Below are 17,270 nucleotides of genomic sequence, written 5' to 3'. Positions count from 1 at the left end.
GTTCAGTCCCTGTCATTTGGCATGTGAATGCGTCCTGTTCTGTGGCGTGATTCCTAGGATCAGCTAGGGCCCAGTTCTGAAGACCGCTTGGCCGCCCTCTTATTGGGGCGATGTCCCCGCTTAGGTAGGGCCATGCCAATCACCCGTGTAGAACATGGTCAGTTGCCTGAAACCCGTGTCAATACCGTGTGCAACCTGGTTGCGTCCATCCCATCCATTTCCCTTTTTGGGTACGATCGTGTGGGCCCTGTTCTTAGTTTTGCCCACACAATCGTAACAGCCCCCAGTAGTAATAGTGACACCCCACAGTGGCCCCAGTAGTAATGCTATTACTAGTGGGGCCGATTATTGGGGACACTATTACTAATAGTATCTCCTATATCAGCCCCAGTAGTAATAGTGCCCCCTGAGACCCATATACTTACCCCCTCCTCCTTGTGGAAGCACTGCTGCTCCTTTGCCCGGAGCTGCTGCTGGTGCTGATCCCAGGTGCACACTGTGATGTCAGTGTGCTGCCAGATGCCTCTCCACTGCTCTCGTGGAACCCCCAGTAGGAGACATCAGGGGAAAAGAGAAGAGGATCCCGGCTGCACACTGACGTCACACTGTGTGCCGGCATCAGCACATCTAGCAGTGCAGCTGACTGAATACTAGCAGGAGAGCTGCGGCCCCTGCTGGCATTGACTAACGCAGTGAGCAGCCGACGGCGACGCGTGCCAGCAGAGAGGGCTCTGTGTGCCGCCTCTGGCACATGTGCCATAGGTTCACCACCACTGTCCTATGAGGAACGGTAAAAGGATCTGGAAATGTTTAGCTTGCAGAAGAGAAGGCTGAGAGGAGACTTAATAGCGGTCTACAAATATCTGAAGGGCTGTCACAGTGCAGAGGGATCAGCCCATCTCTTGTGCAAGATGGAGCCTAAATTACACCCTGCATGGCCTAGCATGTCCCAAAACACCTTGCGGCCACCACTGACCATTTCCGACAGGTAGGTCAACCACTACACACACAATCTCCCCACTGAGTTATAGATCCCCTAAAGCATTTAAGGATGACTAATAAAGTTTCAAATATTTATTCTAAAAAAATAGTAGTGCTTAGATAAAAATATAGAAAAGAGGATTTACAGAAAAGGGTAAGGAGCTCCAAGTCCACACAAACAGTATAAAACAAATAATGATAAAATAATACAAAATACCAGTCTATGCTGTTTCCAATAGTCCTGGGCGTTGAGACGGTGTAGAAAGGTAAAGGACAGGCTGCACGTTGATTAACTGAAGGCTATGACCATTTGGCGAGGGGACCCTCTTGGTTTTAAAGCCTCTGCAGAACCACCCCCTTACCAACCTTCATCTGACCTCATCAGTGGGCAGGTTGAGTATATGCTGATTTAGCATTTTGGCCATATTTTCCCAGAAGGCACTCCATTAGGGAAGATATGACCACCATGTTTAATATCTAAGCATACAGGTGATCCTAGGGGTCACTCAGTGATGCGAGTAACTGCACTAGGTCAGCATTATCCTCGCAGTTCTGAAGAGGTAGCTGCTCTTGGGTTGGGGCCCTCGGGTGACCCATAATCTGTGATAAATACAGTATGGAGATGAGGTGCTGCAGTGCCTGCTTGGAGTGCACAGGGCCAAGGGTGTTTGGCAGGGAGGGGGTAATTAACATCCCCTTCTCACCTGGTAATTTTGTTACCATCAGAATAAAAGGCTTCCTTGCTGGTTCCCCAGACAAATGTACCTCAATGACCTCTGCAGATGTGAGGCAGGGCGATAGGAATATTGAGAAGTTTAACCCAGCTTTCCTAGACCAGAAGAATGGCAGGTTGACATGAAGCGCTAAGTGACTATTTACCCTTATCCCTATAGCATATTATGTCTACCACTTTTTTTGGTGTGTGGCGCTACAATCCAGGACCAGAGCATTTTTATTTCGGTCTTCTGAGCTGTATCAGGCCTGTTTTTTATAGGACAACTTGTAGATTTTATTGATACCATTTTGATATACAAACGATTTTTGAAATTTATTTTCATTCCTGTTTAAGGGAAGTGAAATGATAGAAAAACGGCTATTTAGATTTTATTTTTTTCAATGGAGTTTTTTGTGCCTAATAACTAATGTATTATTTCGTAGTGTGGGTTGTTAAAGGTGGGACTATACCAATTATGTTTAGGGTATTTTGTTTCAATATCTAAAGCCCTGTGTAAAGGGAAAAGTTATTACATTTTTTTCCTACAAAAATGTTTAGATGCCAGGTTCAGCAATGACTGCAGCATATGTGGGGCTAAATGGTGTAGAGGAGGGATTAGATGAGCAAGTGCTCAACATTTGGCTTCTTGTCTGGGAAAACCCCATATGTAACAATCAGAGAGCAGATATGCTTTCTGATTGATAGTGGGTAGATAACATGAATAAAAATCATGTTTCCTCTCCCCTGGGACAGGCAAATATACAGGAGTATCACAGGTCTTCTCTGATGTGAGCCTGTCCCCCCACCTCTCCTCTGTCACTAGTTCCTATTCCTGACTCTGCTTTAAATGGCCATGTACATGCTTTTGGTGTCATTTTAAAGCCAAGAATATTTCCTTTTAAAATGATGCCAAAAACAGCCCTGGTAGAGCTGGAAGTCCAGCCGTATTAAATAGGAGTTCTGGGATGTTTTTTTCCTGAAGAATGAATAGATCTCCTCCTAAACTGTTGGGGAGGGTACTGGCCATTTGATAAAAAGGTTATTTCAGAAAATGAATGCAATTTCCCAATAATTTCCCTCAAGGTTTTCTGTACATGACTTCGGAGGCAGTCATCATTTCTAAGCTACATTTAACAGCATTTAGGGATATACTTTATAGCAGCCTCCTGGGCCATTCACACAGTGGACAGAAGGGGACCCCCTGACTTGTATGGGACACTTGCCTAGGCATGCTCTGTGACCTGTGAAGGGATAGGGAGTAGATAGTTACAGCTGATCATCTATTGTGAATGGTAAATCCTGTCTTATCTACATATAGTTATCACCTCTCAGTGTAATGCTACTTCTCATGATAGGATGATGGCTGAGAAGTTTTTTCTACAGAACAGGAGGTGTCAGACTATTATTAGGCTCTGTGGTCAGTGTGCAGGGAGGGGAGGAGGTGAGCTGTGACTATTGTGAATGGTGGCTCCTGTGTTATCTATATATAGGTGTCTCCTCTCAGTGTAATCCAAATTGTGATGATAATGAGATGTTGGCTGAGAAGTATTCACCACAGCATCTAGAAGATTTAATAGCTGGGGTAGGAGTTCTTTCTGCCCACAGTCATTGAAGCAGGATGTTGGCTGTATATGACCACTGGCAGTGGCTACTGATTACCTGAGTACAGCTTCTGTGACCTAACCATCCACTGCATATAACTGTATTTCTTTCAGGAGTAGCAATTAAAGTGATGCTTAATTCGTATAGAAAAGCTAAATGTGCTGTCAGAGGACAGGCCTGATTACCGGACAAGGTTATGACAATAGTAGTCACTCAGTGTAGAGCCGAATCCTGGAGATTATCAGTGATATGTTGTAAGGCTTTATAATGCTGGAATCACATGAGCAATTTTTGTCACAGTTTTTGAGCTAAAGCCAGAAGTGTATTAAAAAAAATTGAAAAATAGAGGAGGACTTCTACTTCTCCTTTCTGCTGGATCCATTGCTGGTTCTGGCTCAAAAGACTGCACCCCAAACTCCATGTCTGTTTGCAGCCTAATAGGAATATCATACATTTTTCTACTTTTTGGATTAAAAAAAATAATTTTTAAATCCATTTTTAATCCTAACAGAAAATCACAGTGAGAACTTGGAGGGAAACGTCATGTTATCAGTAAATTATAAAGTAGAAGATGAAGATGTGCAGCACTCGTCAGGAGAAAACCTCATTACTCTTAATGTACATCCGGGACTTTACAGTACCGATCCATCATATAATTCCCCTAATCCTAGGAAACTTTCTCCTGACCAATCACAGATTAACACATGCATGGGGCAGAATGGGGGTAAAAGGTTTCATCATGGTGAAAGTGGAAAACAATTTACAAAAATCTCAAGTCTTTCTATACACCGAAGAAGTCGCACTGGCAGGAAAACTTATTCATGTTCAGAATGTGGAAAATGTTTTACTCAAAAATCAAATCTTGATACACATGAGAGAATTCACACAGGAGAGAAACCATTTACATGTACAGAATGTGGAAAATGTTTTATTACTAAAAGCAAACTAGAGGATCATCTAAGAACTCACACAGGAGAGAGGCCATTTTCATGTTCAGAATGTGGAAAATGCTTTAGAGGGAAAACAAGTCTTGTTACACATGAGAGAAGTCACACAGGAGAGAAGCCATTTTCATGTTCATTATGTGGAAAATGTTTTATCACTAAAAGCAATTTAGAAGATCATCAGAGAATTCACACAGGAGAGAAGCCATATTCATGTTCAGAATGTGGGAAATGTTTTACATCAAAATCACATCTTGTTACACATCAGAGAACTCACACAGGAGAGAAGCCATATTCATGTGCACAATGTGGGAAATGCTTTTCAGAGAAATCAAGTCTTGTTAAACATGAGAGAAGTCACACAGGAGAGAAGCCATATTCATGTTCAGAATGCGGGAAATATTTTACTGCTAAATCGCATCTTCTTGCACATGAAAAAATTCACACAGGTGAAAAGCCATATTCATGTTCAGAATGTGGAAAATGTTTTATTACCAAAGCCAAACTAGAGGATCATCATAGAATTCATACTGCAGAGAAGCCATTTATATGCTCAGAGTGTGGAATATGTTTTACACAAAAGTCACATCTTGTTAAACATGAGAGAATTCACACAGGGCAGAAGCCATATTTATGTTCAGAATGTGGGAAATGTTTTATTGCTAAAGACAAACTGAATGATCATCAGAGAAATCACAAAGGAGTGAAGCCATATTCATGTTCAGAATGTGGGAAATGTTTTACAACTAAATCACATCTTGTTAAACATGAGAGAAGACACACAGGAGAGAAGCCGTATTCATGTTTAGAATGTAAGAAATGTTTTACAACTAAATCACATCTCGTTATACATGAGAGAATTCATACAGGAGAAAAGCCCTATTCATGTTCAGAATGTTGGAAAAGTTTTATAAATAAATCACAACTTGTTAGACATAAAAGAAGTCACAAAGGAGAGAAACCGTATTCATGCTCACTATGTGGAAAATGTTTTACATATAAATCATATCTTAATACACATGAAAGAATTCACACAAGAGAGAAGCCATATTCATGTTCAGTTTGTGCAAAATCTTTTATAAATAAATCAAATCTTGTTACACATGATAGAATTCACACAGGAGAGAAGCCATATTTATGCCCAGAATGTGGAAAACATTTTACAAATAAATCAAGTCTTGTTGTACATGAGAGAAATCACACAGGAGAGAATCCATATTCATGTCCAGAATGTGGAAAATGCTTTATGGATAAATCAAATCTTGTTAAACATGAGAGAGGTCATACAGGAGAGAAGGCGTATTCATCAACATGACTCTGACTTTGCTCTGTCAATTGATTTCCCTTCATTCTAGCTGCAAAAAAGTACATCCTGCTTCACTGTCTACAGAGACAATAGCGACAGGATCCGTGTCCAATATGGCCGGCCCTAGGGTAGGATTCATAAATGAAAAGTATAAAGCTACATTTAAAAAGAAATGTCTAGGAAAGAACAATTCTCTTCTAAAATCTAAGATCTAATTCATTCTCATAAGATTGTAAGTAAAATTGTGAGCTTGATCGGATTTGACCGGAAAGTGTATTCTTATCGGCTTCTTATTTACTTCACCTACTTATTGCCTAGCACACGATATTTAGCAATAGGCCACATCATATGTCTGCTAAATCCTAATTACAACAAGGCATATATACCTGTTACATCTAATTGTTATATACCAAACCATAAGCAATGTATAAGAGATTCTTATAACTAAGGAGCAGCTTGCAGACCATGCTCGAGAACTTCCTGTGTGACTCCATGTTCGACCGTTTCCTGCCCCTCATAAGGGAGAAGCTTATATGAAACCCACAGACAACTAGCTGGGATCTCCACTTTGGAAGACCAACCTAACTTTGCAGCGACAGCTTTAGCGGGAGCCCCCGGTTCAGGAATGACTAAACAGAGCAGCATCTACCAAACAACTAAGAATTGCAGCTTTCAATTTGCTTTCCATTTTTGAAATCAATGGTTGTAAAAAAGGAACAATTTATTTCCATTTAATTCTATCTGCTCCAAAAATGGAACAGAGATGGACGGCCTGAACGGAGGCCCAACGCTAGTTTGTAATCCGCCTTATATTTTATCATATGTCGATTCAGTTTGCTGATATCATTGTAATATCTGCATGGGTATGAGGTGAATATTTGCCTTCAAATTTGTAGCACCTTAATGTATCCAAGGTAACAAGAAATTGTGGTATTCGTTTTCATTTTTCTAGTAAGGGCCTGTTAGGGCTCCACAGCAGGGTGCTACACGGGGCTGCCCTTTTCAGGGATATTGTAGGCTAATCGGTATTGCTATTGCTTTTGTTTTTAGTTGTTGCTTTTGATTATATTGTGGCTTTTTGCTTTTTTGGATCTCTGATAAAGGTTATATTTTCCTATTAATGCTATGATTCTATTTCAGTGATAGTTGATTTGATTGTCGGATTATATATTGTTCTCTTGTAATATGTATTCAAATAAAGCAGAATTGTGGATTGTGAAGCTGATGTCCAGATGAGAAAGGCAGCTACAAGTGCCCATCCGACACAATGAGGGCTGATTGAGAGTGAATGCAGTGACTGGTGTGGCTCACCCACATGTGGAACCTGTTGTATTGAGAGGTGTGCTGAGGAACTTTACTATCCATAGGGACAGCACACAGACAACAATTTATTACCCGAGTGGAAGCTAGTATTGCATCGAATATGAACAGAACCCAGCTTTGTGAAAAGGTTTGAAGTGAATAGGGACCATCCTTAAAAAGGGGAAGTTAGATACTAATTGCTCAGCAGAGAGCCACACATCATAGAGACTGTGCAGGCTATGGGCCTGTTTACTTCATCTTGTCTCCTATGAACATTTCTTATATGAACTTTATACACACTTTATATTTTGTCTTTACCAGAAATACATGCTTCTCACGGGAATAAAAATCAGCCGGTTATCTCAGCAGCTCGACTAAAAATATATATCTTATATCCTCTTTTCTTCTATATTTTATATCTTATATCCTCTTTTCTTCTATATTTTATATCTTATATCCTCTTTTCTTCTATATTTTATATCTTATATCCTCTTTTCTTCTATATTTTATATCTTATATCCTCTTTTCTTCTATATTTTATATCTTATATCCTCTTTTCTTTCTCTGTGCAAAGGTTAACGGCAGTTTCCCATAAATGTATATGAACATGCAAATATTTAGCAAACTGCTATACGTGTATATTGGCATAATGCCGCTCGCCTTGGCTTTTGGTATAAAGGAAGATGATTTTGGAATAAACTTCAGAGTGCTTTTAGACACAGTCCTGGTCTCTGTGTTAATTGCTTTCTCATGGCGGCCGTCATAACCAGCTTTTAATTTGGAGCCCCACAGCATATAGACGGAACCATTAAATTTCCCTGACAAGACTAACTGGTGTGAAATAGGGCCAGTCCTGTAGGATTCCTAGCATTATGGCAGGAGGCACCAGTGACTTAGTGTCTGCCTGAGAAGTAGCTCTCTGTGCAGGTTTGCCCCCACAAACTGCAATCTATGGCAGGGGTAGAGCGCTTCATCATCTCTTCCTCTGGAACCCGTAGAAATTCAGATTCCAGGTGGAAGCCAAAGCGGTGGAAAGGGTAAAGTTCCGGAGGCCCAGGCTAAGTGATACTGGGTAACCTGCAGACCTCAATCCTTAAGGTGCCCAGTTTAAAGCCCAGGGGAGGGCTAGAGGAGGAAAGATAGCGGTGAATATAGTCAGAAGGCATTGTGGAGAAGGGGCAATAGAGATTACACATGAGATTATGAAAAGAGCAGAGATGCCAAAGCATCTAGAGCAATAGAAACATTTTAAAAGGAAGAAAAAGTATGGATGAAGGAAATTGGGTGCAGAAGCACATACATCAATGAATAAAAGTGTGTGGGATGTTGGAAAACAAAGAATATGTTGAGAGAAAGATTGGAAAGGGAAGAAAGTATGTATATTACAATGAGATATAGGGGGAAGAATATGCTGTGACAGCAGCTATAGCTGCACAATTAATGGCATCGACACCACGGACACTAATAGGAAATTAGTATCCCTACGTAACATCTAAGGGCTCTCTATCATCTCACAACTCGGTAGTCCACCTAGTCTATCCAGTAACCTGTCCGTCTCTTTATCAATAGTTGATCAGCACAGTGAATCCTATAGCCATATCCACACCATCTATTCCTTCCAGTAGCAGTATTGCTGCAGTGCCAGTAAAAGGGCCTCCTCTCAGTCGCCCTAATTTATCTTCTTACCCTCCTACATATTCTTGGGAAAATGCTGCTATGGCCAAAAGTTCCGCTCAACCATATTGGTCTCTGAGTCTACGAGGGTCCGGCCAGAAGTGTGCTGGTAGTGTGATGGGTTTCGCAGAATGCCTACATGTATTGCCCAGCCTGCTCTTGCAGCTATCTAGAAAATCAGCAAGGGAGGTTCCCACTTGGAGATCAGACCAAATACAGGAGGATGTCATGAATATATGCCCTTAGAGAAGCTGGCATTTCAGGGATTCCCCTCAGGGAAGGATTCTGGTCCAAGAGGAAATTCTCCAGTAATTTTTCAGAAGATCTGTGCTCCAAATGACCAAGTATCAAAGTCCAAATGATATTGACCATGCCCCCCATGATCAGATTCCTCTAGCTGGTAACTTTGAAGACCCCAAGAAGGACCCTACAAGATTCTACTGCAAAAATCAGCATTTTATAGGACAGAAAGCCCCCTGGGCAGATCTCGCAGGGCTTATACAAGCTGCAAAAGGAGTGCCTTTCTCTCAAACATTGTGAGAGAGTTGGAGATTATGAAGAAGCCACATACAACCATTATGGTAGTCCGGGAAGAGGAGAGAGGCCCCTAGGGGAGGTGCTAATCCCACAATATACAGAACAGTCGGTTACAAATCATGATTTTGCTGCAATTGTGCTGAGATAGGTCACTTTGAAAAGGACTGCCCTAAGTTCCATACTTCCACAACTCAGGGGCCCCAGCATTGAAATGTATAACTCATCAATCCGCCCCCTTTCAGTAAAGTGACAGGTGTTCCTGCATCTTGGCACAACTTATCAACCTGCCCACACCTTGGAAAGGGGCAGATTTCCCTCTCCTAAACGTGAAGCGTCAATCATGGCACATGTATTATCCATTTTCCCACGTCAGAGATGAGGTGAAGTAATGTATCTGAGCAAGTCTGTGTCTAAAGGTACCTTCCCAACTTATAGTATCCCTCATATAGTTTAAGTAATTATTAGATCCCACAGTTATAAAACAATTCAGCCATCACACTATTGCAAGTTTAAATGCTTTATTGAACAATCAGAACATAGTATCACAGTATTTTAGGCTGAAAAAAGACCTATGTCAATCCAGTTCAGCTTATTACACCCCAGTGTTGATCCAGAGGAAGGCAGAAATCCGCAAGGAAGTAGAAGCCAATTTTCCTCATTTAAGGTAAAAAAAAAAATTCTTCCCTTCTCCAATCTAGCAGTTGGAATAATCCCCGGATCACCGACCCTTCTGAATAATCAGTGATATAACATGCAATATTGTAACGCTCAAGAAAGGCATCCAGGCCCCTCAAACTCTTATCGAGTTCGCCATCACTAGAGATGAGTGAACACCAAAATGCTCAAGAGCTCATTTCAAATAACAAACCCAATTGAAGTCAATGGGAGACTCGAGCATTTTTCAAGGTGACCCATGTTCTGCATTGTTTTCAATGGAGCCGCGTCTGCTGCCGGCAGCTTTATCAAAAACAATGGTCTGCCGGCACCCCTAAATTGTTTTTCAGGGAAGGGCTTTACATATAAGCCCTTCCCTGAAAAACAATTTTAGTGTAAAAAATAAATAAATTAACTTACCTCTCCGCCGCTGCCGTGTCCCCCGTGGGGATGAAGAACACATCTGCCGCATGCGGCAGATGTTTTCTTCGTCCCCGCTAGTAAATAGAATTTCCTGCTGCTACATCTGCCACATCTGTGACAGGTGCAGCACAGGTGCGGCTCCATTGAAAACATGTGGGGAGGAGAGGGTGAAATTTTTTTAGAGCACCGCGTGGTGCTCGGTTCGAGTAACGAGTACATCGAGCAGGCTACTGCTCGGACGAGCATGCTCGCTCATCTCTAGCCATCACCACATTTTCAGCGGAGAGTTCAATAGTCTCACTGCTTTTACAGTAAAGAACCCCCTTCTATGTTGGTGTAGAAGCCTTCTTTCCTCTAGATCACATGTCCAACACAGGGCCCACTGACCAAATCAGGTCCACTGCCTCATTTTATGTGGCCTACCGGCTGTACATTAAACCATTCCCCATAGTAATATGCTGGGGTCGGAGTGGAAGCACTAATCTGACCCCTGTGTAGTTGCCGGTACTTGCAATTGCAGGTGCATCTCTCACTGAATTCAATGGGACTCCATCCTGCAATTACAATTTATTTCAATGAGAGCTGTGCTTGCTCTTATGAACGCAGGCCGCTACACAGGAATTGGAGCCGAGCGGCGCTGCCTGGATAGCCCCTTTAAAACGAATTCTCCTCACCCTGCTTGCAGCTTCACTCCATCGGTGCAGTGCAGAGTCTGTGACCGCTCGCCCCTGCGTCAAGGTGAGAAGTCAGTAGTCACAGACTGCATGTGGGATGAGGGGAATGCCTGTAGGAAGGCTACCCTGCTTGGTAGAATCCCTGGGACTTCTTTGGGAGTTACTGTTACTACTGGGGCCCCTGTGGGGGTTACATACTACTATGGCCACTATGGGGGTCACTGTTACTACTGCGGACACTATGGTTGTTATTATTACTACTGGGGCCATTAGGGGGAGGCACTATTAGGGACCCTTCACATGCGGAATAAGCACATGTCAATTGTCAAAATACACAGCGTATACGTGTGACCAGAAATCATGTTTTTTGGCTGCTCTGACATGTTTTTATGTGCACAAATATTCTGCATACTTCCACACACAAAAAAAAACCCAACAAAAAACAGCGCAGACCGGCTAATTGAAATGGTGTGCAAATAAGCAGTGAATATGCAGGTTTCTTGCTTGTTCACTGTGTTTTTGCGCTCACCCATTCACTAGAATGGCCTATTGCGGTACGTAAAATGCACCAAAATAGGTCATGCCACATATTTTTTAACCCAATTACGCATCACAGGAAGATATATGCTCATGTCCATATAGCAATGGGTTCTATTCACTGCATATTAATGCGCATGTAATATGTTGCACAAATACGCTCATCAATGGCCCTTTGAAGCAATGATGAGGCTGATGTGGCTCTTGATGAAAATGACTTTGACACCATTGATCTAGATGTAGAGAGCGCCCCCCTGTTACAGTCACAGTCTGCGGTATAAATGGATGATGGGAGAGATCTCTGTAGTGCCGCCTGATATATTATACATAGGTATTGGAGCGCCCCCTTGTTACAGTCCTGGGTATAATAGATGATGGGAGGGATCTCTGTACTAACCCCTGATGTATTATACATAGTTATTGGAGCGCCCCCTTGTTACAGTCCTGGGTATAATAGATGATGGGAGGGATCTCTGTACTGACCCCTGATATATCTATACATAGTTATTAGAGCGCCCCCTTGTTACAGTCCTGGGTATAATAGATGATGGTGGAGATCTCTGTACTGACCCCTGATATATCTATACATAGTTATTAGAGCGCCCCCTTGTTACAGTCCTGGGTATAATAGATGATGGGAGAGATCTCTGTGCTGACCCCTGATATATCTATACATAGTTATTAGAGCGCCCCCTTGTTACAGTGCTGCGTATAATAGATGATGGGAGAGATCTCTGTACTAACCCCTGATATATCTATACATAGTTATTAGAGCGCCCCCTTGTTACAGTCCTGGGTATAATAGATGATGGGAGAGATCTCTGTAGTGCCGCCTGATATATTATACATAGTTATTGGAGCGCCCCCTTGTTACAGTCCTGGGTATAATACATGATGGCAGAGATCTCTGTACTGACCCCTGATATATCTATACATAGTTATTAGAGCGCCCCCTTGTTACAGTGCTGCGTATAATAGATGATGGGAGAGATCTCTGTACTAACCCCTGATATATCTATACATAGTTATTAGAGCGCCCCCTTGTTACAGTCCTGGGTATAATAGATGATGGGAGAGATCTCTGTACTGACCTCTGATATATTAGACATAGTTAATAGAGTGCCTCCTTGTTACAGTCCTGGGTATAATAGATGATGGCAGAGATCTCTGTACTAACCCCTGATATATCTATACATAGTTATTAGAGCGCCCCCTTGTTACTGTCCTGGGTATAATAGATGATGGCAGAGATCTCTGTACTAACCCCTGATATATCTATACATTGTTATTAGAGCGCCCCCTTGTTACAGTCCTGGGTATAATAGATGATGGGAGAGATCTCTGCACTGACCCCTGATATACATAGTTATTAGAGAGCCTCCTTGTTACAATCCTGGGTATAATAGATGATGGAGAGATCTCTGTACAGATCGCGGATATATTATACATAGTTATTAGAGCGCCCCCTTGTTACAGTCCTGGTATAATAGATGATGGCAGAGATCTCTGTAAATCTATTTTCTTAGAAAAATGAAAAACATAAAACAAGCCTTTTGGACTAAGCCAAAAAAACAACAGAAATGTCCAAGACAACATAAACAGGTTTGCTTCTGTATCCATCGGACCTCCAGTATGCGCCCACTTCAGACTTCCTTGTAAGCCAGATCTTTTCTGGTTAGGGACCTTTTTTTCGGACTCCAGGTGTTCCTCAGGTATTTACCGTCCGTCCGGAAACAGAATAGAAAAGGATGCAATTACTAAGGAGGTCATACCCCACCAAGACCGATGCTGCACAAAGATGTGTTACAGAAATTGTAGCAGAAGCCGCACCGCCCCATCTCCTACAGCTTGAATATATACATCATTTGTGATCATTATACTCTCCATAATACACTTTACCATACGCAATATGTACATCCCCCCCCCCTTTCACGCTCTCTCCGCCATGTGGCCTATATATAACATAATACCTAAAAACAAAAACATAACTTAAAAGGAAAACATAACCCAAATACCCGCATACAGACATAATGCACAGAAATATAAACCTTTTTTTTAATATATATTATATATATATATATATATATATATATATATACACACACCTTATACCCTACACACCACACACCTTATACCCTACATACCACACACCTTATACCCTACATACCACACACCTTATGCCATTAGGAAGCTCATGTTCAGCGCTTACAAACCCGCTTTTCTTCCTCTAGAAAAAAAAAAATTAGCCCATCACTGGGAAAGGAGGCCCCAGGCTAGAGCCTGAGTGCACCCAACCTGTTGAACTCCAAAGAATGCACCTTCACCAGGTCACGAGGATGTCCCTACACACCACATCCACAGGGAGGATTTTTTGACGCTTCGAAACTAAACACCGCAAGTGCCACGTGTTGTACCATTCAGTCACCCCTGTCCCCTATCTCTCTTCTCCCCTGCCCTAACCTGGCAGCTGAACACTACCACACCACCCTCAGCCATGCCCTGGATGAAGCAGCACTGCTCGCGACTCGAGCTGTTAAATGCAGACCAAGGGCAACCTTGGCTCACGTCCCAAACACTCTTCATCCGGCGGTGCTCTAGGTGCGCCGAGCAGCTGTGGAGAAAGTCAAAGCTGCCAGCAGATCTCCCCCACTACAAATTCATGCTTAAAACTTATAACCTAGCCCTTCACCATGCCAAACAAGTTTATTTCACCTCCCTTGTCTCCTCACTATCCCACAGACCTTCCACTCCCTCCTCAGCCCCAAAGAACAGGCCCCTGCGACAGACCTGACTGCTGGAGAACTAGCTGCCTATTTCAAAGAAACAATCGAAACATTCAAAAAGAAATCTCTGAAAACTGCCTCCAATACCATCTCTACGCTGACGACACCCAACTATACACCTCCTCTCGTGAGATCTCTGGACCATTCCTGCAAAATATCACCGACTGTCTGTCCGCTGTCTCTAACACTATGTCCTCCCTTTTTCTCAAACTAAACCTCTCTAAAACTGACCTCCTTGTCTTTCCACCTTCCAACCAACCTCCCCTCAACATCTCCATTCCAGTGTCTGGCACCATCATAACCCATAGACAGCATGCCTGATGCCTTGGGGTCACACTGGACTCTGACCTCTCCTTTGCCCCCCATATCCAATCTCTGGCCAAACATGCCACATGCACCTCAGAAATATTGCTAAAATACGTCCGTTCCTAACCACGGACACGCTAAAGACACACGTGGTCGCCCTCATCCACTCCCGGCTCGACTACTGCAACTCACTACTCATCGCCCTCCCCCGCACCAGACTCGCTCCACTCCAATCCATACTAAATGTGGCAGCTAGGCTCATTTTTCTATCCAGCCGTTACTCAGACGCCTCTGCATTATGCCAGTCGCTGCATTGGCTGCCCATCCATTACTGAATTAAATTTAAACTTCTCTACCTCACCCACAAAGCTCTGCATGGTGCCACGCCAGCATACATCGCCTCCTTACTATCAGTACACCACCCAACCCGCTCACTTCGATCCGCTAACACACTCAGACTAAACACGCCTGTAATACGAACCTCACATGCTCGCTTACAGGACTTTACCAAAGCAGCACCCATCCTCTGGAACGCTCTACACCAAGGCATCCCGACAATTCCCGATGCACGAAATTTTAGACGTGCCTTAAAAACGCACCTTTTCAGGGAAGCATACCAAATCTCCTGACCCCCAACCCATTTGTTTCAAACCGAATGTACCTCATATTGTAATTTTTGTATCATTTTGCATTTATCTATGCCTGAAACTGCTGCGGAATAAGTTGGCGCTATACAAATAAAGATTATTATTATTAGTACCTAATCACTAAACTAATTAGATATAATGTGCATCTGTCTTGTCCACCCAGATCTCTAAATGCCCCATAGGCCCACTCAGGACAGGAGAGGACAGACAGCCTAGGCCAACTGATGGAAGCCCCTACCTTTCTGTAGACCTCTGCATTAAAGGGACACTGAAGTAAGAAATGCTCCATAGTCTCCACTACAGAGCCACACTCCTCCCGGGGACAGTCCCTCTCCTCCACCTTTCTGTACTTCAAGTTATCCCTCACATACAACTTACCATGGAAGGAGCGCCAGGCCAAATCCCAAAACTTCAATGGGACCTTTACTGAATTTTAACAAAACTAACCGTACCTCTAGGTCCTGACCTGGGCAGTCCTTGAGGGCCAGTGCATTTTGGAAGCAGGTAACTAGAACCCTATTATCAAGGAACCTACTTGACAGAGTCCTAATCTCCTCAGCCCCCAAGCCCCAGCAACGTATGACCTTCAGAACCGGTGCAACATGAGCCGGGAGAAGTCCATGGGTTGAACGAAAATCTTTCACACGCCCTCTTGTCTCCCATTCCTGGAAGAAAGACTGAAACCATGCCTTAGAGGAGACTACCCACAAAGGAGCCCTTCCTGTATTCCAGAAGTTTGCTATATTGGTTTTAAGAAAGGTATTCACTAGGAATACCACGGGGTTGACCATACACAACTAACCCTAGTCTCCTTGTGCGGTATGTGACCTCCCGCTTTACTGGGTTCAGTCGGTTCCCCTACAACAGCTGGAAGAACAGACTATAGTACCATGTCCAGAGAGGCTCCAGCAAGATACATACACTGCCCAAATAGATTAACAACGGGAGCAGGAAAGTCTTGATAAGGCTAACCCTTTCCCTCTGGGACAAAGACCATCCCTTCCACTGGTCAACCTTCTGACTGGCATCTTTCAGTTTACCATCCCAATTTCTCCCTGGGTAATCACCCTGGCCAAATTGGATGCCTAAAACTTTTGCAATTCTTGAGGCTCCAGGAGAGTGTCTGGGAGACTGAAATCAGGATCTCCTCCCCCCAGACTTTCAATTGACCTGGCAATTGACTCGGGATCTGGAAGCCTCTAAATACCTAACCACCTCCGACATCACCCATCCTGCCTCCTCCTCAGACGAGACAAAGACAGTGACATCGTCAGCGTAGGCCACCGCCCTAAGTGCAGACCCTCCCCCCCCAGGCCCATCCCAACCCTCGCCAATGCTCCACCACACAAACGCCTTAAAAAGGGGTCAATCTTGTACACATATAGCAACGGGCTCAAAGAACAACCCTGGCGGGCACCAGACCCCACCCCAAAGGGGCACCTGACCCAACCGTTCACCAGCGGGAAACTCTCAGCCCCTACATACAAAACTTTAAGCCAATCAATAAACCCTATTGGTAAACCGTATCTCAGAAGGGCTGACCAGAGGTACTCGTGGTCAACCTATCAAAGGCCTTGGCCTGATCCAAGGACAGCGAGAACCCTTTCCAATGACCAGCCCTACCCTGTTCCACAGCCTCCCGGACACCCAGTACAGCACTAAAGGTACTTCGTCCAGGAACAGAGCAGTGCTGGTCCCCCGAAAGTAGTTCGGGTGCAAAATGCACCAACCTGTTAAAAATTATCTATGCAAGAACCTTCTGGTCCTTATTCAGAAGTGCTATGGGACGCCATTTCTCAATCCAGGATGGATCTTTACGCTTTGACAAAATGATCAGGGCCGACCTCCTCATTGACTCTGGCAGAATGCCCGAAGATAGACATTCATTAAATATCTCGGTCAACAGGGGAGCCAACAGCTCCTTAAAGGTCTTATAAAACTCGGATGTTAGGCCATCCGGACCTGGCATTTTCTTGAGCGGAAGCCCATCAAAGGCCAGTCTCACTTCTTCTTCCCTTATCGGTTCTGTCAAAACATCAAGTGATGACGCCACCCCCTGCTCAGGGATGGTATCAGCCAGGAAAGCTGACATCTTGACCCGATCTAGATCCTTCCTTGTCAAAAGGTGTGAGTAGAAAGATCTGACGACCTCCAGAATCCCTGAACTGGACTTTTTCAGAGATCC

General features: G+C 43.5%; 2 protein-coding genes across 2 annotated transcripts in view; both read left to right on the top strand.

Moving 5' to 3' along the window:
- LOC136572294 (zinc finger protein 665-like) overlaps positions 1-7,564 on the top strand; it is a 343,948-nt gene extending 336,384 nt beyond the window's left edge. The window contains exon 15 of the mRNA XM_066572750.1: positions 3,810-7,564. Coding sequence (XP_066428847.1) covers positions 3,810-5,557 — 1,748 coding nt within the window. The 3' untranslated portion in view covers positions 5,558-7,564. The remainder of the gene's footprint in view (positions 1-3,809) is intronic.
- LOC136572300 (gastrula zinc finger protein XlCGF17.1-like) overlaps positions 1-17,270 on the top strand; it is a 354,860-nt gene that overhangs the window by 78,437 nt on the left and 259,153 nt on the right. The gene's annotated exons all lie outside the window — the stretch shown is intronic.

This window comes from Eleutherodactylus coqui, chromosome 7, assembly GCF_035609145.1.
Source record: "Eleutherodactylus coqui strain aEleCoq1 chromosome 7, aEleCoq1.hap1, whole genome shotgun sequence".
NCBI classification, from domain to species: Eukaryota; Metazoa; Chordata; class Amphibia; order Anura; family Eleutherodactylidae; genus Eleutherodactylus; species Eleutherodactylus coqui.
Note: the sequence above shows the minus strand (reverse complement) of the source record. Positions and strands in the feature narration are given on the sequence as shown.